At 39.0% G+C, this 25,338-nt stretch overlaps 2 protein-coding genes and 1 gene segment (V, D, J or C); 1 reads left to right on the top strand and 2 right to left on the bottom strand.

Annotated features, from left to right (window-relative positions):
- Positions 1–7,956: 7,956 nt before the first annotated feature.
- Positions 7,957–11,383, bottom strand: LOC106947751 (Ig lambda chain C region-like). The segment is given in 2 exon segments: positions 7,957–8,285; positions 11,365–11,383. Coding segments are annotated over 2 exon segments (348 nt in total).
- Positions 11,363–21,285, top strand: slc1a8b (solute carrier family 1 member 8b). 2 transcript variants are annotated; one of them, XM_015032990.1, is made up of 11 exons: positions 11,369–12,317; positions 13,568–13,647; positions 13,991–14,206; positions 16,777–16,819; positions 16,907–17,120; positions 17,968–18,067; positions 19,798–20,031; positions 20,123–20,317; positions 20,411–20,545; positions 20,640–20,781; positions 20,912–21,284. In XM_015032990.1, exons 1-11 carry the CDS (start codon positions 12,153–12,155, stop codon positions 21,056–21,058), a joined length of 1,671 nt encoding a protein of 556 aa, XP_014888476.1. In that variant the 5' UTR covers positions 11,369–12,152; the 3' UTR covers positions 21,059–21,284. The 2 variants fall into 2 exon arrangements, with proteins under 2 accessions (XP_014888475.1, XP_014888476.1); XM_015032989.1 differs by having other exon boundaries at positions 11,363–12,317; positions 20,640–21,285.
- A 1,951-nt stretch (positions 21,286–23,236) lies between these two features.
- elavl1a (ELAV like RNA binding protein 1a) overlaps positions 23,237–25,338 on the bottom strand; it is a 13,470-nt gene continuing 11,368 nt past the window's right edge. For all 4 annotated transcript variants that reach the window (XM_015033000.1, XM_015032997.1, XM_015032999.1 and 1 more), the window contains exon 7: positions 23,237–24,722. In XM_015033000.1, the coding sequence (XP_014888486.1) occupies positions 24,398–24,722 (325 nt within the window). In that variant the 3' untranslated portion in view covers positions 23,237–24,397. The remainder of the gene's footprint in view (positions 24,723–25,338) is intronic.

Raw genomic sequence — 25,338 nt, 5'->3', positions numbered from 1 at the left:
TACTTTTTACACTTGCTTAATTAAATGTGTTTAAGGTATGCTACTTTGATTGGAGTACAATTTTGGGGTAGTCTAACCGACCTCTATGCATGAACAATTGGTCTATGGATCACTTTTTAAAAACAAAACACACCGCCATAAAACAATGTCTATCACTGCAGCGGACGTCCCACCCCATGAGAGTAGGGCGACGCGCCGTGGGGAACATCCCTTATTTTTATTTATGAAAGGTGGCAACCCTCTAAACCAAACTTATTGGGTTTGTGGCTAGCTAGCTAATTGCATGCTAGCTAGCACTTGGATCTGTATGCAAACAAGGATCAAAATGTACTTTTTGCTACACTTTGAAAAGGTTTTATAGAGACGTTGTGATTTGCCTCCATTAAAACATTCAGACTTTATAAGCGATAAATCAAATCAAACCACATAACTCTTTTTAAGAAAATACATTGGGGTTGAGAGGCGGGGTCAGGGTTCTTACGTTTTTCTGATATAATTTGGAAATTGCCGATACAAAGTGTTGACGGTGATCCGTCAGCAGAGGGCACTGTATCACAATTTATGAAAAATAAACTCACCTTCGGAAGTGCAGCTGTCCATTCTTTTTACTCTCTTGTGCAGTCAGCCTATCTGAGTCAGCGGTGAGGGGGAAGCAAAGTACACCCTGGGCAGATAGCCAGTCCAGGGTGTACTCTGGACTGGACTAGGTGTACACGTTTTGGACAAACCAAAACGAGACAAAGTAGAACTTTGTGGAGCTTCAGTTGTGCAACTATTAAACAGTGAATTTTGCTCTCTAGCGTAAAAACTGAAGGAGGACATCCTGCCACCGGTTTGACCGGTGTCAGGCTGCAAACACTTGGGTTTTGCAGCAGGTACCAGTGAACGAAGTGAACCAGCAAGATCAATGCCAGGAGTGGGAAATAAATTCCTTAACTTATTGGCAACTTTCAAGACATGTTTGATGGTAGTTTCTGGAAAGAGCCAAACAACACATTCGCTTTAAGTAGACTTACTTTTTTTTTTTTTTTTACATAGGCATAGGTGAGTTTGAATTAGCTTTTTTGTTTTCCTTTATAAAAAAAACAAACAAAAAAAACTTACAAATAATTTAAAACCTGAATTTTGTATTTACTGGTGTTATCTTTGTCGGACATCATAATTTGTTAGATGATTTGAAACATTTAAGTGTTTCAAAGAATAAAAACAGAAGAAACATGTTATGTAAATGCTATTTTTTTGTTTTTTATAAATTGTAGGATTATTTACAAGTTATGATGACAACACAGCATTTTTAAGCCATTATTGTTCCAAGTTTAAATTTTCTTGGAGAGAAAAATCAGCTGAGTAATTTTAATATTTGATCGATCTCAAATCAAAGATTCCCTGGACGCCCCTCATCATCTCTTTTAACTCTTCATACTCTGTTTCTTGATTGCTGACAGAAATGATTCAATGAGATGATCCGATTCAATGAGACCTGTAACATTTTTTTTCCTTTTGTTTTGCTCTAATCGAGTCACTTATATCAAATTTATCCTAAAGATAAATCCCTGTTTCTTTTAAAAACAAATTTTAGAAAATACAGTGAACATGAAAACAATTGCTTTCTTGCATATATGACATTTAAAATGTTTTTGAACAAAATGTTTTTTTTCTACAATTTTGAATACTTAATTGGTTTTCAAAAAAAAAATCAATTAGCTCAAATGTGCTAGGTTTAAACAGTTTTACAAGACTTTAATTCAGAAATTCAGATTTTAGGACAAGGTATTCCTCTTAGCATACTCAATTTGCTTAAACAATAAACTAATATCAATAAAAACAGTGTTTAAGGTAGACTGCCAGCAGAGAGCATCGTAGCTCAGGTTTTGGAAATTTACTCTGTTTGAAGGGAATTGCATAAGAAGCAGAGTTGTGAGTTTCCAGATGAACTGGTTCTGTCCTCAGGGAGTTGAAATATTTTCTTTACTAACTATAACGCTCTCAGTTTCACATGGACAGGTGCTGAAAAAACAGTTTGCATGATTTTAATGCAGCACTGCTTGACTGAGTTCTGCCTTCTGATAGCCTTATCCTGTACAGAGGTTATCTGAAGATGAAACTTTAAGAGCTTAAAGCTACTACATGCTAGCTTTAAATTTAGTCAATGTGTCAGAGACTGAACAGCAGCACTCTGAGAGCTTCATCATCAATAAAGATAATAGAGATAAAATAAACTCGGCAACAATGGTATAGTGTTCAGAGAGTTGTTAAGAGCTGTACAAAAGAGTAGAGAGTTGGTAACGAGACCAGAGGTGAAAAATCAAATAAAACCAACGTTGATTTTAACATATTTCTTTGTGGTTTGTGATTTTTAATAAAGTATCATATATTGCATCAAAATTTGTCATGAGAGTGGTGAGAGCAGAGATATGATTTCCATAGAGTGGAGGCTTTGCATGGTCAGCTGATCCTCCAGTGAACTGAGAAGGTTTATAGTCCTGTGAGTTCAACACTGCAGGACTCAGATCTGTCAGTCAAGCCAGCAGAAGCAACAAGCACCATGACCCTCATCACCATCCTCATCTGGACGCTGACCTGCTGCTGCTTTACAGGTTCATTCACTCAGCAACATTTCTACCATGATGTGCTGCTGCCTTTTCTCTCCTTTCTTTCTGCTGACAAATGAAGGATTTGTTTTTGTCTGCAGGATGCAGAGCTCAGATCACTGTGACTCAACCTGCAGTGGAGACGGGTACACCAGGATCCACTGTCACTATCAGATGTACAACAAATCCTGCTGTGCACAGATGGTCTGATGGTAACCAGGGCATGTTCTGGTATCAGCAGAAACCAGGACAGCCTCCAAAGCTCATAATAAAGTATGCAAAGACGCTTCAATCAGGAACTCCATCTCGGTTTAGTGGCAGTGGAAGCGGCTCTGACTTCACTTTGACATTCAGTGGAGTTCAGACTGAAGATGCTGCAGTTTATTACTGTCAGAGTCGCCATAGTGGCCTAGAGTTCACACAGTGATTAGTAGCCGTACAAAAACCTCCCTCAGTCAGACTGCAGACACTCTGAGCTGTTAGAGCAGAAACTGAACAGACTCTGAAACAGACCACTGAACACAGAGATGACTGGAAACCCTAACATATCTAAAAAGATTCAAACGTAAGAAAAAGATATAAAAACACAAATTTAGACAGTAAAATAAAACATCTTGACTCTAACAAATTATTTTTACTGGCACAGGAAATAAATCTGGTCATATTTTTCATTACTATCTACTTTCTTTCATTACTTCCTTTTTTCACTGATACAGATCAACACATTTTCTACCTACATTCATTCAAGTAGAGGCTTGTTCCCTCTGTTATCTCTTGTTCCTGTGTATATATATCACTATCTCTATTTATTTTCAGAGCAGCTAATGATGTCTGCACAAATAAAAATGTGAGTTTTTGTTTTGGGTTTTCATGCTTTCATCTTTAAGATTCAAGAAACCAATCAGCAAATATTCCATCCATTCATTTTCTTTACACCCTTGTCCCTTAGTGGGGTCGGGAGGTGCTGGTGCTTATCTCCAGCTAACGTTCCGGTTGAGAGGCGGAGTCACCCTGGACAGGTCACCAGTCTGTTGCAGGGCAACACAGAGACAGGACAAACAACCATGCACACACACACTCACACCTAGGGGCAATTTGGAGAGGCCAATTAACCTGACAGTCATGTTTTTGGACTGTGGGAGGAAACCGGAGTACCCAGAGAAAACCCATGCATGCACAGGGAGAACATGCAAACTCCATGCAGAAAGACTGGGGCTGGGAATCGAACCCAGAACCTTCTTGCTGCAAGGCAACTGCACCACCATGCACTCTCTACATTCTCCCTAGGTGTGAGTGTGTGTGTGTACATGGTTGTTTGTCCTGTGTGTTGCCCTGCAACAGACTGGCGACCTGTCCAGGGTGAACCCCGCCTCTTGCCCAGAACGTTAGGCACCAGCAACCCTCCTGACCCCAGTAAGGGACCAGGGCGTTAGAAAATGGATAGAAATGGAGTTCAGGTCTTTTTAAATCATTTTATTAGAACATTAAGGACACTTTCTAACCAAAATGTCTGTAACTTTTGTAAATCAAGTTGTTGCAAAATGTCTGGATTCCAATAAGCAAGAAAATATCCAGGAAAGTAGAAACACAAAGTTAGACAAAATTCTTCTCATTAAATAATTACATTTCTACACTAGAATGGCCAATGAATTACAAGAGTATCATATTAAAACATAAAGACAAATGAGGTAATGAGGTTGAATCTGGAGCTTTTCGATTGATGAGAACCTATTTAATTTAGTGGTTATTGAAGAACATCAATTAGGTGAATTTGATCAGCTGATTAATAAACAAGAAGTGAACAAAATGTATAATATTTTTCAGACGATGTGTATGCAATTTTCTTTTACATTTAATGTCAACATTAATCACAAGTGTAATTTAAGAGTAAACATGGATATGTTCTGCATATCAATTCTAAATAGTACAAACTCAAAATATAAATCATAAACAAAAGGACATTTTTAAATCACAGGTCCAAATAGATCAAAGTCACTTTGATAACCTTGACATACCAAGAAGAAACATAATGAGGATCATTGAAACATGAATACAGGTAACATTACAAAGATTTAAACCTTATGTTGCTCAATTTATGGATCTATTTTATGTCAAACATTTGCTGATTTTGTGTGTTTTAGTTTATAACTACACATCACATTTAGGGGACAAAGAAACACTATAAAAGTGTTGAATATGGAAAACATCATGAACAACCAATAAATACTTTATTTGATCTTCAGTTGAAATAAAAACTGAATATTGTCACTAGATGAAGTGTTGGCTGAATCATCTCTATGTTTCCTGTTTCATCTCAGCAGGTGTGGATTTGCATGATCTCGATGCTTCGCTGCTCCTCAAGCTTTAAGTTCTTCTGCTGCAGAAAGTCCAAAGTGTGTTTGAGCTCCGACACTGAAACCTGCATCAGGATGACGTCTCCAGTAGCTCTAATGGTTGTGTTGGGTTTTCTCACTCAGGGTCAGACTGACTTTTAAATTTATCAAGTTTTCTTTGAACTCATACTTATTATTGTTTTCCTTTAACGTTGCTCATTTCTCTTTTCAGCATCATCTGCCAATAATTTTCTGACTCAGTCTGAACCATCAAAGTCAGTCAGTGTTGGAGCGACTGTGACCATCAGCGCCACAGGAAGTTCTAATATTGGTTCTGATCTCAGTTGGTACCTGCTGAAACCTGGACAGCCTCCTAAACTTCTTATATATCAGGCTTCAAGTCGGTTCTCAGGAACTCCATCTAGATTCAGCGGCAGTAGATCTGGTTCTGATTACACTTTAACCATCAGTGGTTTTCAGGCTGAAGATGCTGGAGATTATTACTGTATGGGTGACCATGGCGGCTTCGTGTTCACACAGTGATTTATAGTCGTACAAAAACCTCCTTCATTCTGACTGAAGGCTGCAGGTGCAGAGAAATGATAGGAACTGGTTCAGTGAACACATCACAGAAGTTACCAAGCAAAACCATCAAATATGAGCAGCTAAAGTGTAGATATGAAATAGATATGGTGTTACAAGAACAGATAATTGAGCAGAGAAAAGAGCATCTTAAGAAATCAGAGGAAGACATGGCGCTTATTGACGACCTGAGAGCAACGAATGCCGTTCTCCAGGAAAACAAAACCAAAGAAATCAAATTCCTGCAAGGTGATAAGAAACGTTTGCAGAAAAAATTTAATGAGATGAAACATTCATGCCATGAATTCATCGGCAAGTATGAAAGGGATATTTCTGAACTAAAACGAGATGTAGAAAGATATAAGTAGGAGGTTAGCCAGGAGAAAGACGCCAATTTAGAGAAAGTTAAGGAGAATCAGCAGCTTATCAACGACCTGAGAGCTGAAAAGGAGGAGCTCTTCCAAAAAATGTCAGGAGAGATCAAAATTCTGCACAAGAGGGAGAAGTTCATTCTTAATGAACTTGATCAGGTCCACTTTTCATACCAGGAGCTAAAGATTAAGTATGAAAATGATATGGAATTGCAGCAGCAGGCTGAAACATATGAGCAGAATATAAAGCTGAGGGAAACTGCTCTTTCAAAAAGAGAAAAGGAAGAGAGGCATATCCAGTGTGCACTGCAACAACAAATTGAAAAATTACAGCAGCAGATAATACAGGAGAGAAAAGCTCATCTGCAAAAATCAGAGGAGGACATGGCGATTCTCAACAACCTGAGAGCAACAAATGTCCTCCAAGAAAACAAAAGGAAAGAAATTAAATTCCTGCAGGAGAAAGAAAGTTGTGCCCAGGCTGAGTTGGAGAAAGTTAAAGGTTTGGACCTGGAGCTAAACAGTCGGTATGAAACCGATGTCACTGCGCTAAAACGACAAGCCGAAAAATACCAGCAGGAGATAAGTTGTGTGAAAGAGGAGTTGGAAAAAGCAAAAGATCTACCTGGATTTAATTCCCAGTCCTGGGGAATCTGCTGCATTTCACTCCCTTCCCTCTTCCCCCAATTTCCTCTGCAACCACTGTTAAACATCAGCCTAAAAAACTTTATTAGAGCCTAAAAAAACTTAAAAAAAAACTAAAAAAAAAAAAACTAAAAATAAAAATACATTTCACTTCACAAGTGGATCAAAAGTCAGAATATGCTCACCACCACATTATGCTCGTTTCCTCATATTAAAAAACAACTTTCTTCCTCTCGCTCTCTCATTTTCATGAGAACTAGCATAACCAGCATAACATAACTAGCCTTAGCATTCATGACATGTTATGCTAGCTGCAGCCAGTGATGATGACTCACGTCGGACCGCTTTTTTCATTAAATATTAATCTAACGCGTTGCTTTTTCAAATCCAATAGTCAGACTACAATTACTTATTGAAATCACTTTGCGTCACTATTTTCCTTAGTAATATAATTTCCTCTTGGGAGCGACCACCGTTTCTATGCAATGGTGGGAAGTAACCGTTATTACTTTAGTACAATTTTCGTGTATCTGTACTTTACTTAAGTAGATTTAATAATGGGTACTTTCTACTTTTACTCCACTACATTTTACAGTAAGTATCTGTACTTTCTACTTCACTACATTTCTACAAAAGTGTCGCGTTACTCGTTACATCCAAGTCGCACTGCTCTCTTTTTGTCCGTTAAAATGTGAAGTTCAAGGACTTAAGGTGGCGCCGTAAAATCCAAGCAATAACGTGACGTAGTGTCTGTTGTCACCCATCGCCTCCACCTTTCCTCGCACGCGGAGCTCCAGACATGCGCAGTGGTTTCCTCTGAGTGGGAGAAGATGTCTGTCTAATCGTCAGTAATATAATAGCGCTGTATAAATCATAGATATGGTGACATGTAAAATAAGCAGCGCTTAGCTTTCACAGACGGTGGGAACTTCGTCCTACTTTTAGCGTCACTTCGATGGAAAGCTTAAAGAAAGGTAAGCTCTGAGGACGTGATGCTAGCAAAGCTAGCTGTACTGAGACACATGTTGCATCTGCGATGAAAAAAAGTTGTCACTCATGCGCTGAATTATTGTGTGGAGGTGTTAACTGAGGTGTCGCATATATGGGACAACGCTGTGGCCAAAGTGCAATATAGTAATTATTTAAAGTGCCACTCTTGATAAAATCAAGTTTCTTCTTCTTTGTCATGACAGTAATGAAACTCTCTCCATTATAATGTATCAGAGCAAGCTTTATTAAAACACACAGCAAATGAATCCCACTCACATCCAGCTGCTGAGCTTCACACATTAGTCTAAGTTGTTGAACATTTCTCAGCGGTTTAGTTGAGCGTCACACAAGCTTTAGTTTGCCTTCATCCAGACTCCTATTGCTGAGAGCAGCAGGTGTTTCTCCTGCTGCTCTCCCACTAAGAGCTCCTGCTCTGGGCCTCAGTCAGCCTCTCTGGCCCTCACACTGGCTCCTCCGGATGCTCTGGACCTGGCTGTGGCCCTGATGGGCCACCCTGCAGGAGTACTGCTCTCCTTTCATCCACTTCTCCTGGCTCAGGCTTAAGGTGCTGCTGCTGCCGTAGCGTCCGCTCTTCTCCTCCTCCGAGCTGCTCCGGACCCCGTCTGTCACCGCCGTGCCGTCCACCTCCCAGCTCACCTGGGCTCCCTGAGGAGAGTAGCCGCTCAGCAGGCAGAGCAGCGTGGCCGAGCCCCCAGAGAGCTGCTCAGAGGAGGGGGGCAGCAGAGAGACTGAGGGTGGGACCGCGGGGCCGGCTGGAGGGGAGAGCAGAGACACGAGGAGCAGATCAACGTCTGCTGGTCAGGACACACACATATCACAGTGGACTATAATATAACACTGAGGAGACGGATGGTTTAGAGGCTGGATTCATTCATCCATGTTTACTTCACTTTCAGCTTTTTATTCAAATCTTCTGGAGCTTCCAGAGAAAAACACATCAGAGCTGAAATGTTCTGACTTCGACTCGTCAGGAATAAAAGGAGCAACATGAAATATCAATGTGAATAAAACAACATTTACTGTAAATATGTTGGTTCTGTAAAGATTTGCTTCATGGAAACAAAATGGCTGAACACAGTTAAAGATTTTCCATCTGTTTGTTTCACTTCCTCTTTACTGCATCAAACTAACAGACTGGAAACTTTAAAAGCTCAAAATAAAGCAAATATTTTTACATTTTATTTATTTTTTTACAAGCATCGGCAACAGATTTTAATGCATTAAATATTTTTAAATATAAGGATATATTTGTGGTTTCAGAATTAGGATCCTCCACTAAAGTCTAAAAACAATATTTCACTATTTAATTAAAAAATACAGAACTGATGTAATGTTTGTTTTCAAATAATCATATAATTTGGTAAACGGTATAAAATACATGAACATTTATTACATATAAACTATTTGACCTAATGGTAACAAAGTCAAACAAATAAAAATATACACATGAAGCGCTCACAAAAATAATAATGTTTGATCACATAAAGAGTAAAAATTAATTTTGATTTATATAAAATTAAATGGTGATACTCACAGTTAACGATGAGTTTGGTTCCTCCACCAAAAGTCCACCACAGTGATACAAACTCATTGAGAGGCCGTACAAAAACCTCCTGCACTGTCAGGAGACGTCTAGCTGCTGAAATGATGTTTTTAAAGTGATAAAAATCACAGATTAGACTGTATTTAATCTGCAAATCATCCAACATTAATTCAGCTTTAAATTTCTTCATAACTTAGGACAATATTTTCATTTTATCACCAATGAAAAGTAAAAGTTCCTTTCTCTCCTCTACTGCATTGCATCATTGTTTAACATTGCAGCTTTCATTATGTTTACAAGGTTAAAAGTGTTTTTCAGTATAATTTAATTCATTAAAACCTTAAAGCAGATATCAACTTACATTGATATATTATATATTTACCAGTAAATTTTAGTAAAAGAGGAAAATTATCCTTGTATGTCCAAGAGAAATTTAAATTTAATCCAAGAAGTGAAAATCCTTCATGTTGTTTCTGTTTTATTTTCTTCTCTTCCAATAAGATGATGAGAGTTTTAAATCCAGTATCTATTAGTGTTGGTTCAGTGTCTCTGTTTGTCTGAGAGCAGAGAGATGATTTCCATAGAGTGGAGGCTTTGCATGGTCAGCTGATCCTCCAGTGAACTGAGAAGGTTTATAGTCCTGTGAGTTCAACACTGCAGGACTCAGATCTGTCAGTCAAGCCAGCAGAAGCAACAAGCACCATGACCCTCATCACCATCCTCATCTGGACGCTGACCTGCTGCTGCTTTACAGGTTCATTCACTCAGCAACATTTCTACCATGATGTGCTGCTGCCTTTTCTCTCCTTTCTTTCTGCTGACAAATGAAGGATTTGTTTTTGTCTGCAGGATGCAGAGCTCAGATCACTGTGACTCAACCTGCAGTGGAGACGGTTACACCAGGATCCACTGTCACTATCAGGTGTACAACAAATCCTGCTGTGCTCAGATATTCTGATGGAGATTATGCTATGTTCTGGTATCAGCAGAAACCAGGACAGCCTCCACAGCTCATGATAAAGTATGCAAAGACGCTTCAATCAGGAACTCCATCTCGGTTTAGTGGCAGTGGAAGCGGCTCTGACTTCACTTTGACCATCAGTGGAGTTCAGGCTCAAGATGCTGCAGTTTATTACTGTAAGGGTATCCGTAATGTAAATGGTGCCAACGTGTTCACACAGTGATTAGTAGCCGTACAAAAACCTCCCTCAGTCAGACTGCAGACACTCTGAGCTGTTAGAGCAGAAACTGAACAGACTCTGATCCAGACCACTGAACACAGAGATGAAACCTCACCATCTGTTCCTTCGTTTAATATTTCTTCTATCAATGGTCTTTCCACACATTAAAACCTCAACCTATCACAATAAAGCAAAACACTTCATGCCATTTTTATTCTAATTTTGATTTTTGACAGAGACTAAAGTCAGTTAAGGGCATACCTTATAATTTTCTTTGTTTCAAATCAAATAATCTTTAACACTAATTTTCCTCTTATTTACAGCAGCCTGCAGTTCTGATTTAGTTTAAGCACCAACAGAGACGCTGCTTCTCTGCACTTTGTTGTCTTTGACATAGATGTCAAATGTTTGAAAGATTTGTTGTTTTACGTCACTTATCATCCTGCTAACAGTGGCAGAGTAAATATGGGCAGTCGTCCACCCCTGATTTCTGTCTTTGTGATTTTATAATTATTGTTTCGACTGTGTAGATGAGGCAAGTAGCTTCACTGAAACCAGACATTAAGACATACCCTGTATAATATGACATATTTTCTTTCTTATTATTTCACATTAATTCAGACCAAATTTTCCAAAATTCATTTAGAACATAAGGTAAACCTCTAGCTTCTGATGGTTTAATCAAAAACAAATATCTTTACTGTGGGTTTTGCTCCATTGAATTCTCTTTCCGTGCCAGATTATGTTACTGCAATAAAATGTAAAATTTTTTTTAGTTTGCGTACAAATATTTACCACAGTTGCCATTAAGCCTGAAGCCCATATTTGACTGATTCAAGTTTTTTAAAGTTGCCAAATAGAATCACGAGTAAAATAATTTTTGCTACAGTCCTAGCAGGTATGCTAATTTATGCTAGCAGCTGTCGAACTGAACACACTTTAAAATGTTTTAGATGACATTTTTTAAATAAACCTCCATTTGGTCAGTGGAAGGGGGTAAATAAACGTTTTCCAAGAAAGTACTGATGTATTTAAAGGACATCGTTCTGGTTTTGTTCCATGTCATGTTCCTCCAAGGCACAGATTAGGTTTTATTGGATTGTTCACAGTTGACGTGGGTGGCCATTGTTAGGCAGGACAGGCTGATGTTGGCATCCCTCTTGGATCAGAGACGTCAGCAGACGTCGGTTGACTGCAGAGTTAAGAAGTCTTGCAAACAGGCCACAGAAATAGACCGACAACTCGGACAGCGGCGAACAAAGGCAAGCTGCGGTTGCGGCATTTGGACGCCACTCTCGATCCTACTTTATAATAACAGACATTGTAGAAAAACACTCATTTCTTCATTTTCTAAAGGTCAATTCCAGATATATGTAATCATTCATTAAATATCGATGTGTATTGTTAACATAAATGTAATTTCTGAACCTTAAAAATAGTAAGTCACGCTAATGTAAGTGAAGTTTTGGGTTTTCTTAAAGGCGTAATAGAGTTGGGCTCTGGTTTCATGAATGGGAAGGCTTGGAGGTGGGTACCAATAATCTGCAACTGGCTATGAATGGGGGCACTAATTGGTGCTGCTGTCTTTCCTTTAACCTCTCCACTAAGCCTCTGTGGCTGTGAAGGAACCTCTATTAGAGGGAGATAGGGATAATCCTTTTAGCCAATGCTTTACCGGGAATCAGTCAGCCGACACTTCCTCCCTCAGACTGGATGAGCTCCTCAGTGCTTAGCGGGACCCACATCAGGTCAGGCTCACATTCTGTCCCCTGTCTCACTTTCCTGTTGGGACACATTCAGACACCGTGAGGCCCTCGGAGAGCCTTCGGCCGAAAGTGGACTCTAAGCGGGGCGGGGGGCCCGCGACTGGGCTGAGGACCGAGTCTGAAGCAGGGATGGAGACGTGGAAGAAGCTGTTTAAACGCGTGGTGTCTGTGAAAGTCAGGGAGTACGTGAAGGACTACTGTAAAAGGAACGGGCTGCTGACTCTGTCCGTGTTCGCCGTCATCACCGGCTGCGTTCTTGGATTTGTCCTGAGGACGTTCAACCTCTCTACGCAGGTACGAACGGGGAAGAGAAAAGGGAAAATCAGCACCAATAAGCAAAGAAGTATCAGATTTTAAAAACAAAAATAAATAAAAGTACTATTTTAGATTGGGAAATGTGTGAAAGAAGAGCACAAGCGCCTGTAAAACTGTGCTGAGGAATTAGTGAAAGTCAGTTATGCAAGTGAGCGCAACCGGCAACAAGAAGGTCAGGTCAGATCTCAAAACGCACAGAGACAGTTTAAATGGCTATAATTACTATAAAACATTACATTATATAAATATGTGCATGTCATTAACTCACAATCGGTGATCCAGAAGAATTTCTGATCTTAAACTCTTCAAAAAATTTGGTTTAGTTTCATCACTATTATTGCAAATAATGGGTGAGTATTAAATCTGTTTTTTTTTCCTGCTTAATATCAGTTTTAAAGGGATGGTTTTATTTTCACGTTGATGCTGACTTAGTTGTTCTTTAATTTAATTATTTTTATTGTTAAGTTCTTTACCTGATATACAACTGGAAATTCATTTTATATGCACAAACTAAGCAGATATTCATTGCGTGGTCTGTGCAGTATTTCTTGTTCTGAACTGCTGGTCACGGTAAGGTGAGGTATTCTTAGGAGCTTAATGCTTTTGGACAGGAACTGACTTATTGACGCACAACCAGAATGGTTCTGCAAGGAAATCCTTCAGACTGAAGGAAGCTTACTGACTGAACAAATAATTACATAAGAATCAATGCAAAGTCAAACTGTCATTGCAATATTCTTAGCTTTTTCTTGAACTACCTAATATTGCAGTATTATTGTGGTAAATAGGGGGTGTTAAATGCTATAAACAAAGAATGTAACCACAATTTAAAAAAAAAAAAAAAACTGGCAGAGATGAAGTATCTTAAAACGAAAGAGATACATCACGATTAAAAGGTTAACAAAAAGTTCTGAGGAAAACAGAATGAATGATGCAGTAATAAAGAAACTCATCTGCTTTCTACAGATTAAACTAAACAAAATTAAATATCACAGGTCTTCATGTTTAGTTCAGTTATTGTACATCTGTTCAATTGTTTTATTAGACATACTTGAGTATTCAGCCTGTTCTCAGGGTGGGTTAGCTCGCTAGCTGAAGCGCTTGGGAGCTATCGATGAATCAATCAAGTTTGTTTACACGGCACAGAATACAGAATACATTAAAAAAAAATCTCTAAAATGCAATTATTATAAGCTTTATTTACCTAACTCTGTCTGACCTGTTTGCAGGCAAAGATCTACTTCTCTTTCCCTGGAGAATTATTGATGAGGATGTTGAAGATGTTAATTCTGCCTCTCATCACTTCCAGGTAAGAACCTGTTAAACTCGTTGGACCAAACCTACATGAGATAAGGTCAACATTGTCTGAAAAGCTACGATTATTGTGGTATTTTGTTTGCCGAAATTACACCTGCAGTCTTTGGTTGTTGGTAATAACAGATAGCAATATTGATTTTAGCTTAAAAATATTCACAAAGTTAAATCTGTCAATTATGAAGCGAACACAACTGATTTAACGGTTGAGCTTCAAACGGACAGCATGAGAGAAAATCTGCAGTCAAAACAGCCCAAAAAAAGCTGACAAATAGAAAGTAGTTAAAGCTAAAAGAACATGACACGTTTGATCTCATTGCTTCTAATCTCCCATCCAGTCTCATGTCTGGCCTGTCGGCCATGGACACGAAGGCCAGCGGCCGCCTGGGTGTCCTGACGATAACGTACTACCTGTGGACAACCTTCATCGCCGTGATTGTGGGCATCGTCCTGGTGCTGATCATTCACCCGGGGACGGGGCAAGAGAAAGACGGTCACCACGGAAGCACGGGCCCCGTCATGACCTCCGCCGACGCTCTGCTCGACCTCATCAGGTCAGCGTTCACATGTTCAAAAAAAAAAAAAAAAAAACAGAAAAAAATGCTCAGAAATGAAATGACGTTGCTTTGTGAGCAGGATACGAGCGCAGATTAGTAGTTAGCAAAGTTTTACAACTTTGTTCAAGTAGGCAGTGATCCTAATGCTTTGCAAAATGACTTGATACTCAATTACGCAAGTGTTTAATCACATTAAATTAACAATATATTGAACTGGGATAATGCAATGGAGTACAGCGTTCCGCTCCAGTATGAAGTGGAATGGTTTCCACTTCTCTTTTCGTTTTTTTTTTTTTTTGTTTTTGTTTTGTGAATGTCTGATGTTTCTTAGAGAACATTAGTGAATAAACAACATCATGAAGTCAGAGGAACACAGAGTGAATATGTTTAAACCAGAATTAAGCTACAAATCCCATACATTAGTCATCCCACCCATGAAAAAATAAAGAATATGCCAACAACTACTAACCTTTTACTGCTAACATTTTTCAGAGAGCATTAATCAGAGAAGCAGAGGAGAGGCTTCATGAGAATCTGTCGATGGGAAGGCTATTATTTACTGTATGAACCTGAAAAATACGATCCTTGTGAATGAAGTTCAAAAACAAAACCTTGGTTTAAAAAACATTCTCATGAATACCGATTTAAATTTGGAAATAAGGGATGAAGACAACGATCTAGTCCGAAAAATAACACTTTAACACCTTGAAACGTGGCGTGAACCTTGTTTCCTGAGCAGGGAAAAGATGTTCAGTTTTCATGGGAAGATAGATGACATACAATCACTGTAAAAAGAAAAAAAGAAAACTGTAGAAGGATGCAAAACCATCCAGACAGATGAGTTCAAAAGATTCAGCCAGAGCTGCAATGGAAGATTTTAAACCAGAGCCTCTTTGTGTGTTAGAGTGACCTAGTCAAAGTCCATGCCTAAATACAATTGATAATCTGTGGCCAGACTTGAAAATTTGCTGTTCACAGAAGATTCCTATCCAATCTGAAATCAAACCATGCATTTTTTTTTAACTGCATTTCCATAAATGCAGTAGGTACAATGATTCTTATGGCTATAATGCAAGAAAATGTGAAAATGTTAATGAACAGAGAGAGACACAGGACAAATAACCTGCACACAGGTAAAGCTAGCAACCTACCAGTTAAGCTAGCAGTCAAGTTTATGACTTGTAATAGGAAGCTGGAGTATCCAGAGAGAAGCCATGCATTCACAGGGAGAAACCAGAACACGATTCAAACTTGCCTCCCATTATAGTTTACAGAACCGTAGGTTAAAGGAAAGCAGAGAATGGGATTTCCCCTAAAACATCTGCGAGTGCCTCCTTCAAAGATGGTACGCCAAAACAGCGTGGTGGCACATTTGAATTGAAGTTAAACGAAAATCCAGTAAAATATCTTAGTTATCTGACCGTTTTAGCACAGCGTCATTAAAGGAGTGAGACATAATTCCTGAAGAATAACTGCAGCATTACTTCTACGCTGCAGTTGGTCTAAAAATAGGGCAATTATTTGTGATCTGCTAAGCCTGAACCTTCCCAGAAGCTCTTTGCGCAGCTTCACTACGGGAGAAAGAAGTCACAGCGTGCTCCGGCTTACGGCCCGGCTCTCCAGGCCCGGCTCGACTAATACCCTCGTCTTAAAACTAATTATACTGCAGAGATGTGCGGTTTGTACTTTTCAGCCGTGTTACGTGTCTGATGACGTAGCTGCAGGGGCCTCTGACGCCTGCTGTATAAATAAATGCAGTCCCAGGACAGGCTGCTGTAAACCTCTTACTGCTGTTTGGCGTAATTTAAGTGGATCCTTTGTTCTGCTGTCGTCAGGGAACAAAACAGAGTTCACATTTGACTAAATTAATCTAAGTATAAATAAGTAAAAGGGGCAAAGGGGGCACCAAGAGTCAGGATTGCAGTTGGCCACAAGGTTTGTAGGGAACCCAGCAAATGAGGAAAAAGATGCTAATAGGATCAAAATAAAACTTTTTAAATGTAAAACTATGAATGGTGAAACACGTTGAACACATGGTTCATAACCTAATTAACCCTTTCACCTTCCGGCAAGACAATAACCTAAACACATTGTTAATGGAGCGGTTTGGAAAAGCAAACGCATAGCCTAGCCTATCCTAGCATAGCATAGGCATAGTATATTTATGTGCTAGACTGGCCCAGTCAAAGACTTGATGTAATTGAAGCAAAATATTAATCTACAAAAACTCAACTTCGAGGAGCAGGATGCCACTCCTGCCAAGTCTGTGTCTTTTTTACTTTAATATTTATGGTAGATTGTAGTTTAAAGAAGAAATCTGTTTTTCATATATCGCTTTACATCTGCAAACAGAATATGCAGATGGTTTTTAGAATTACAAAACCTATGCATTTATATATGCATTTCTAATGTAAGATAATCTTAATCTCACACACACAGAAAAGAAAATGCAACTGACTCATGTGTTTTTCCAGAATTTTTAATTTTTTTATCTTATTTTGTAAGTGTACTAAAAACAAGTTTTACAGTGTTTTAACCTGTGGTTTTATGTTTGCTGTCTTCTCCAGGAACATGATCCCATCAAATCTAATTGAAGCAACATTTCAGCAGGTGAGAGGCAAAAAACACAAGCCACCTCAGAAACTAACGTCAGATGACGTCGACCAAGTTTAAATCTTAAATTTATTTTTGTTTCAGTACCGGACGGACCTGGTGCCAAGTGTGCAGAGCTCCAACGAGAAAGAGTCTCAGGCCAACTTTGTCTACGTCATGCCTGATTATCACAACCCTCGACTCGGCCACCCTGTTTTCCTGGAGATCACTCCTGCGCCCGACATCAAGTATAAAATCGTTCCCAGTACGAGCAAAGGCATGAACGTGTTGGGGATTGTCATCTTCTCAGCCACCATGGGTAAGAGATTCACCTCCAAACTAAAACCAAAATAAAGGGGGAAAAAAGAGATCAGAAACAATGGTGTAACTTATAAATGTAAGATTTTACTAGAAATATGTTGTTTTGTGGCATTTCTTTGTAACTGTGTTATATCTTCTCTGTTACTTCCTCACTGTCCCGCTATTTGGTAAACAGAAGAACAGCAAAAGAGTTTTACAGAGATTTTATTAGTTGTCGAATTGCCTTTTAAGTGATTTCCCCAGGCTTCGTTTCTGGAGTTTTAGCCAGGAAGCTGCTGTCGTCGTCTCTATTCTTGATTTGATTGGAGACATTGTCCATTTGAAGGATCCATTTTGCACATGAGGTGTATTTTCCTGATGTTGCAAGGTCTTTAGTCCATATGTGGTACAGAGAGTGAATCTTCTTCCTCAACAGTTTGACCTCTTTTGAACATTGTGTCTATAATGGGAATTAATTGAACAGATAAATGTGTTTTTTGGGGGGCTCTTGGAAATGGTCCAGACTTTTTGGGGATCCACAACACTCTTCTTTTTATTTTCCCACGATGTCACACAGTGTGTTTGAGGTGCGGCCTTAGGATTCACATGCCTGGCCACATCAAAGTTAAATCGTGTGATTTAACCTTTAAGTGGCTTACTGAGCATGACATCATCATCTGGGATATCTCAAGCTGTTTAAAGGCATCTCAGTCTTGATTTATACAAACTTCTGAATTTGAAGAGAGTAATAAAAAATCCTGTCTTTCACCATAAAAGAAAACCTGAAAATGTTTTTATACACTCATGAAACAGCAGAAACATCTGCTGACTGCCAACAAATGCGTCTTCGTTGTGTCTGATCTCAGGTCTGCTGCTGGGGAAGATGGGCGAACGTGGATTGCCGCTGGTCAACGTGTGCCAGTGCATAAACGAGTGCGTGATGAAGATCATTAATGCGGCCATGTGGTGAGTTTGTACTTTCACTCACATGCAATCTCTTAAAAAAGAGCGATTACTGACAATCTGATGCATCTAAACACATCCCGCCGATCACATGGCGGAGCCAGATTAGGTTGAGAAATAAATCCTATCAAAGAAATGGCTGAAGGGTGAGCAGAGATGTCCGAGCTGTCCTCGTGGCTTCACACGTAATCCTGCTAGAAATGCAACAATGGCGAAGACGGACTTCTAGAAACAAGATTAGTTTCAATTCACCTCACTGGATGTGGTTGGCATTGTGGCCAGCAGAGATTCCCCTCCACCCCAACGCAGAACATCACATCCACCTGTGCGCCACATCCATGTGTGATTACAAGCATCTAATTCCAAAGCCACGAGCATTAATCTGCTATTACAGCCTCTGCTCTTCTGAGACCTGGCAGCGGCCGCAGGAGCATTAGCGAGGTCAGCCACCTCTGCTGGATGAAAAGGTTCGTTTCAGTCTGTGTCGCAGTTAATCCCAGAAGTGCTCCATGAGGTTGAGGTCGGCCCGGTCAGATTGTTTCAAGGCAAACTTGGTAATCCACTGCTTTAAGTATCTGCTTTTGAGAGAAAACTTTTCTGGATGATACTTTTTGCAGATGATGCCGTGGTATTTTAGTAACAAAAAGGCTAAATACTTTGGTGTGCTAGGATTAAAACGGTACTGATGGATTTATATATTTTGTTCACATTGAAAGATCGTCCTTAATTATTTCCAGGCAACGTCCCAGGGACTCTCGTCTTCGCTGACATTTTTGGTATTTCCCTCAGAAATGTGCTAAATCATAATGGACAGTGATTTGAAAAGGGTTCTTGCAAAATGTTTCTGTTTTTGTCACATCTTTATGTTTTAGAGCATCAACCCCATTTTAAAATCAGGGAAAGGTAATCTGAGGAAATACAAAGAGGGTGTATGTCTGAAAAAAAAGTGAAGATGTGTCAGCATGAAGTAGCCTAATAAGACAAAATTGTCCAAATGTGGAGTCCATTTGACGAATGAGCTGTTTTAATCACTGTCACAAATGTGCATTTGAATCTGCATCAATGAAATTATGTTAGACACAATTCATTGGTTAGTCGTGTGTTGCATTTTATTTTTTATAAAATTTTTCAGCTCCATTTTTAAATGACGTACAAATCGGCAAACTCTAAAGTGAAGCCAAGGCAGAATACAATTTATTAAATGTCCAGCAGGGGGAGACAAAGCTTAATTTTACCCGTAGTGAACCGTTACAAAGTCAGTTTATGACTATAATGAAGAAATAAAAGTGTGGAAAAGCAGATGACTTTTCAAAATGGCTACATTGTGACTCATATACTCAGTAAGATTTTTAGGGACTTTAAAAAAACACAAGACTGAAAAAGAAATATTGAGCACAAACAAGCGCACATTTTTATTTTTTACATAATTATTACACAAGTACAATTATGTAGTTCGTGGTCTTCAAAATAGAAGAACAAAGCAAGAAAACAAGAGCACTGGATCATACTTTTGCTCTGTGCCATTATGTATTGGTAAGGGACCTGTCTGAGAAAACATAAAAATTTAGATGATGAAAAGATGCACCAACAAAAGGAGGGGATGTTGTTCTCTACAATACCAGAGAGGACTTGGCACTTAATCAACTTTTAATTGCTTTGTAATCAGTAGATGCTTCCTTGTGTTTAGATTGATCAATCAAATGAAAACAAGGTTTCCTCTCTTCTCTTTGCAGGTACTTCCCCTTTGGCATCGTGTTCCTGGTCGCAGGAAAGATCCTGGACATGCACGACCCAGCCCACCTGGGAGAGAAACTGGGCATGTACTTCATCACCGTCCTGGCTGGTCTGTTCGTGCACGGCCTCATCCTGCTGCCTCTCTTCTACTTCTTCTTCACCCGCAAAAACCCCTTTGCGTACATCCGAGGCCTGCTGCAAGCCCTCGTCATTGCTCTGGCGACTTCGTCCAGGTGCGAGAGTCGTCGTTGATTCATTCTTAAAATTGAAGTAGTTCAATTTGACAAACTCATCTAATTCGCGACTGGCCGTATTTCTCTGCAGCTCAGCCACACTGCCGATCACAATGAAGTGTCTCCTGGAGAACTGCGGGGTGGACCGGCAGATCGCCCGCTTCGTCCTGCCGGTGGGAGCCACCATCAACATGGACGGGACGGCCTTGTATGAGGCTGTGGCAGCCATATTTATCGCTCAGGTCAATGATTACGACTTGGACTTTGGCCAGCTGGTAACTATTAGGTGAGGACGGACACTGAGGACACCGTCCTACCAGTTGTTCTGTTTAGAACAAACTAACTTCTTCCATCTGTTTTTTTTTGTCCCCTGCATCAGTATTACAGCAACAGCAGCTAGCATCGGGGCAGCTGGCATACCTCAAGCAGGCTTGGTTACCATGGTGATAGTCTTGACCTCTGTGGGGTTACCGCCTGCTGACATCTCCCTGATTGTGGCCATCGACTGGGTTCTGTAAGTCTGACCTAAGATTTAAGAAAAAAAAAAAAAGAAGCAGGTGGCGTCAGCTTGGGCAGTGAGTGAAGGTTTTTCTCGCTTGGCGTTACAGCGATCGGTTTCGGACGATGATTAACGTTCTGGGTGACGCATTGGCAGCTGGGATTATGGCGCACTTGTGCAAAAAGGACTTTGACAAAGCAGCAGCTGCTGCAGCCAATTCTTCTGCTGGTTCTTCTGTCAGTAAGGAAAGGGTAAGATTTGTTTCTGTTCATTATTATGACCAGCCTGAACTCCTCTGTAGATCTTGGCTAAAAAAAACCCTAAAAAAAACAAAAACAGTCGACCTCAGTAACTATTATACCGCCGTCTTCTTCCCTCCAGAGAGACACCGTGATCTCGTTTGGCAATCAGAGCGTGGCCATGTCCGACGCGCCTCTGATCACACACCGCTGCGACTACGTGTTCGAGGTGGATGGCGACAACGTGCTGGAGAGGCCCGTGCCCTGCTACAATCTCTGCCAAGTCTGAGCCCTCCTGTGTTACTGAGGGAACTGAAAGGGATTCGAGAGATTCATTCATCTCCAGAGGACATACTTGAAGCACAGGGAGCTTAGTTCTGGGAGGGAATACAGCATATCTTCATAGCAAACCGAGGTGTCAAGGCAGAGTGGCTTAACGTGTATTTTGCCAGTGCCATGATGAGTCAAGAAAACCTCCTTTACACATATAATGTGTAACCTGAAGTACGGGCTACTGAGTGGAAAGGAAGTACGAATAAAGCCGATGTGATACGAGTGAATACCGATCGACCTGTGGCGACAAGCAGATACAAGCAGTCCTTATAAAGTTGACTCCGAGTTTGATTGTAAGGTTTTAAGCTGCCTTAATATGAAGCTAATAAATGGGAAGACTTGAATGTTGATAGAAACCATTTAGAAAAACTAAACAGAAAGTTTAGACATTGTATGTTTAAAAAAAAAAAAAACTATCAACGGGCACAAAAATCAATGCAGAAAAGTTGATTTGAATGTTGAATGTACAGAATCATTTCTGTTTTTATACGTGTACTTTGAGATTTGTGTTTGTTTTGTAATAAAATTCTGCAATACTCCAAGAGAAGATTGTGTTTTTCTCACATTTAATTTTTCTAAAGAGGATCTCTGCGTTATCCTCCAGGTAGTATTACCCTACTGGTAATTCACCGTAGTCATTGTGAATATTCTATTTTTAGGACATTTTACAGATCAGATACAAAACACACAAAGCTTGCTGTTATAAACTTTACTATTCAGGCTTTTCTCTTTTGATTTGTCTTATTTTACCAAAATAAACAGTAATAAAGATTGGTTTAGATTTTTAAAAATGTTCTTGAATGTGTATTCTTAATAAACAAAGCTTCAATAACTTAGGTAAACAGATTAAGTGTTAAATTTAAAAGAAAACATTTAAACATGGCATTTTTAACCTATGACAAAATGCTACAGATGTTCAACAACCACTAAACAAAATTCACAGTAGGCTTCTGAAGACATTTAATTTTAGTAATTCTGTAATTTTCCCACATTTTAATGAAGTTAATCAAGGTTAGCAGACATTAATGAACTTGAACATAGTGTTAAACATGTTCATAACAAAAAGAACAAGTCAATAACCCATTAAAAACACTAGAATATGTATCAAGTATAATGGCGTACACTCAAATAAATAAATGCCACTTCCTGTATTTTACACTATTTTATCATATAAATTAAGGCAGACTGCAGAATGTTTCGACTGCCTCTGAAACAAACCTCAACATTTCATACATATCAAACAAGACTGCAGAAAGAAAAGAACAAAAGCACTAACATGTCAGTAAAAAACAACCTGTAAAAAAAAGAAGTCCAAGACTATCGCCTGCTTTAATCAAGCCTTAAAATATTGCACAGAGGTAAGGACGGTGACATAAATATGAATATTAGGAAGCAAAATGTCTTATTTTAAGACTTTATATGAATTTTATAAATCAAATTACCTAAAATAGAGTGGAAACTTACTATTTGAATTCACATAAGTGTCAGATTTAAAATGTGGCTTTAAATATAAACCAAAGGTCTCTTGGGCCAGTTTCTGTTAAACTCGAATAAAACAAAGTCATGCTGAACTTTTTTACGCCAAGAGAGTTCCTAAATCATTTGACTTAAGCAGAAACATTTAAACACAATTTAAACCTCACTCGATAAAAGCAAAATCCGCTCACATATGAGATCATTAAAATATTTTCATGAAATAAAACTTGTGTCACTTTTCCTAACCACAATGAATAGAAAATATTCAATGTGCATCACTCTAAGATTATTGGAGATGATTCTTGCATCGACTAGATTTTTTAATCCTGCCTGACAGAGGCTTAATTTTTTTATTATTATTATTTCTTATGTACCGGAACCTCGCTTTCCTCTTGAAATGTCTATATAGTCTGAACATTTCCCCAAAATTATCTGAATTGGTTTTGGTCCACTTCATTTTGAATATTTTAATGTGATCTTGTTGCCATGTCGTTCAAAATCATCAGCAAACGTTGGAACGTTTTGTTTGTTTTTCTTTCCCCACTGAAGAATCGCTGCTTCGGGAAAAAAAAAAAAAACTGAAAAAGAAAATAAACAAAAAAAGACAAAACTCAAAATAAATGTTCAAATAAATAAAAGAAACAAACCAAACAAAATGTTCAGCAAAACGAAAGAAAATTTAATGGTTTAATATTTATAATGAAACAATCAAAAATCAAAGAAACAAACAAAAGCAAACCTAAATTAACAAAGGCCATTAATGTTTCCTACAAATTTAAGATGAGCTCTCCTTTGCAAGTTATACTGAAACAAAAACGTAGCTCTCTACAAAGAAAAGTAACTAAAACAAAAGAAAATAACTGAAAAGGAAACAAACAAAAAGAAAACAGGAGAACTGAACAGGGGGTTGATGTCAGCAAGCATCAGAGACGTCAGTACCGCTTGGAAAAAAATGAATCCAAAATATTAATTTACTAAATCACATTAGAAAAATCTTGATTTGTTAGATCTCTGGCTTTGGTCCGTTTTTAGTCTTATTTATTGTACTTTTATTTTTTTAAAACAAGACTCATGTAATACAACAAAGAATAAAATACACTTTTAGGGGTACCAAAGCAAATAGGATTTTTGCTTCTAAGCTACTCGTAGTTAAAATGTTGGTCAGACGATGAACTAATGTTTTACGTTAGCATCAAAAAGGTCGGTAACCAGAGCAACTTCAAACAATAACTGGTTAAAAGTGCTTTGCTCTTTTACGCCAAACAGATCGGTTTTCGATTTATAACAATTTAAGGCATCCGTTTCTACGTGAACAGATCAGATTGGGTTTTACTTTTTGCTCTATATTAACCACCGAATTGTCTTTGCCTTGAACAACTCGCAGGTTTCCTGTTTAAATCATCTTTGCCCAGTAATGAGCCCTCTGTCGTCCTCATGCTTTCCTAAATGAGAATCATGCAACACATATAACATAACAGTATTTTAGCTTCAGAGAACAATTTCAAAAGTCTATCTGTGGGATTACGTCTTTATGCACTCAAAATAAACTGAAAGTGAGTGACAATAATACCCTCCAAAAAGAGTAGAATGATACTGGAAAACAACACAGACAAGAAAAAAAAATAGACAGTTTTTAGACAAGTACAAAGGTGCAGAAGACTGAAATTCTCAGTTTACTCTGAATATGATTAAACCAAAAATGTGCCAGCCTTTGGCATTTAAATTTACCTTTCTACAAAGAGAGAGAGAGAGAAAGAAAAAAAAAAAGCCTGACACAGCATGTTTACTGCACCCCTCTACACCCATTGTCCAAATCACTCTACTTGTGGCCCTTGCTAGTCTTAAAGGACACTTGCAGTATCTTATCTCCGAGCCGGTACCCGTTCAGGCTGGTTATGGCCATGGCCGCCTCCTCGTAGTTTGTCATGGTAACGAAGCCGAAGCCCTTGCACTTGTTGGTGTTGAAGTCACGGATCACCTTGACATTTGTGACTGCGCCGAAAGGGCCGAACATCTGCCACAGGATGCTCTCGTCCGCGTCCTGGCCCAGGTTGTAGATGAAGATGCACCAGCCGGAGGAGGAGTTCCCGGGAACGTTCACGCCTCCCATGCCCCCCATGTGGTCAACGCCCATCGGAGAAAACCTGGCAACAGCAAGGATTTGCGTACACTTAGGAATACTCCTAGAATCAGTTACACTTTGTAACTTGACAATTCATTAATTAACTGGATTTTGTTTATTGGACCAATGGAAATGGCTCATTGGAAGAAATATTAAACTTTTCTGATAAGACCAAAACTGAGATTTTCCAACCTATAAAAACAGTATGTGCTTAAAAAAAATTGCACATCACATCAACTCTGAATGCTGCTTGCCCATCCATAAAACATGGTGGTGGCATCATTATGATGTGGGGTCAGAGTGGAAGGGAAAAGAGCTAAAAAAAAAAACTGTAAAATAGAGCCAAGACTGGATTACAACTTAAAACATTCAGTCTTAAGAGGCTCCATCAAACACTAAAATTGAATCTGTAGCTGCAGGTGAGGTAATCTCAACGTTAAAATGCATGCCACACTTTTCAGATCTTAAGCAGCATAATGTGTGATTTTATTCGATCACATAAAGTCACAATGAAACACTCAAATGTTAAGTTGTAATGTAATAACTAGGGCTGAAACGATTCCTCGAATGATTCGAGTACCTCGATTACTAAAATATTCGTTTACAACAGCTCTAGTAATAACATATGACTGCAGAGC

The sequence above is a fragment of the Poecilia latipinna genome, unplaced genomic scaffold, assembly GCF_001443285.1.
Source record: "Poecilia latipinna isolate Pla-1442-1.1 unplaced genomic scaffold, P_latipinna-1.0 Scaffold255, whole genome shotgun sequence".
NCBI classification, from domain to species: Eukaryota; Metazoa; Chordata; class Actinopteri; order Cyprinodontiformes; family Poeciliidae; genus Poecilia; species Poecilia latipinna.
Note: the sequence above shows the minus strand (reverse complement) of the source record. Positions and strands in the feature narration are given on the sequence as shown.

What these genes read in the sequence shown, in the direction of transcription:
- slc1a8b (XM_015032989.1), top strand. Translation starts at nt 12,153, where the DNA reads ATGGAGACGTGGAAGAAGCTGTTTAAACGCGTGGTGTCTGTGAAAGTC. An exon ending in CGTTCAACCTCTCTACGCAG is followed by an intron (nt 12,318 to 13,567) that starts GTACGAACGGGG and finishes ACCTGTTTGCAG; the next exon opens with GCAAAGATCTACTTCTCTTT. An exon ending in CATCTTCTCAGCCACCATGG is followed by an intron (nt 17,121 to 17,967) that starts GTAAGAGATTCA and finishes GTCTGATCTCAG; the next exon opens with GTCTGCTGCTGGGGAAGATG.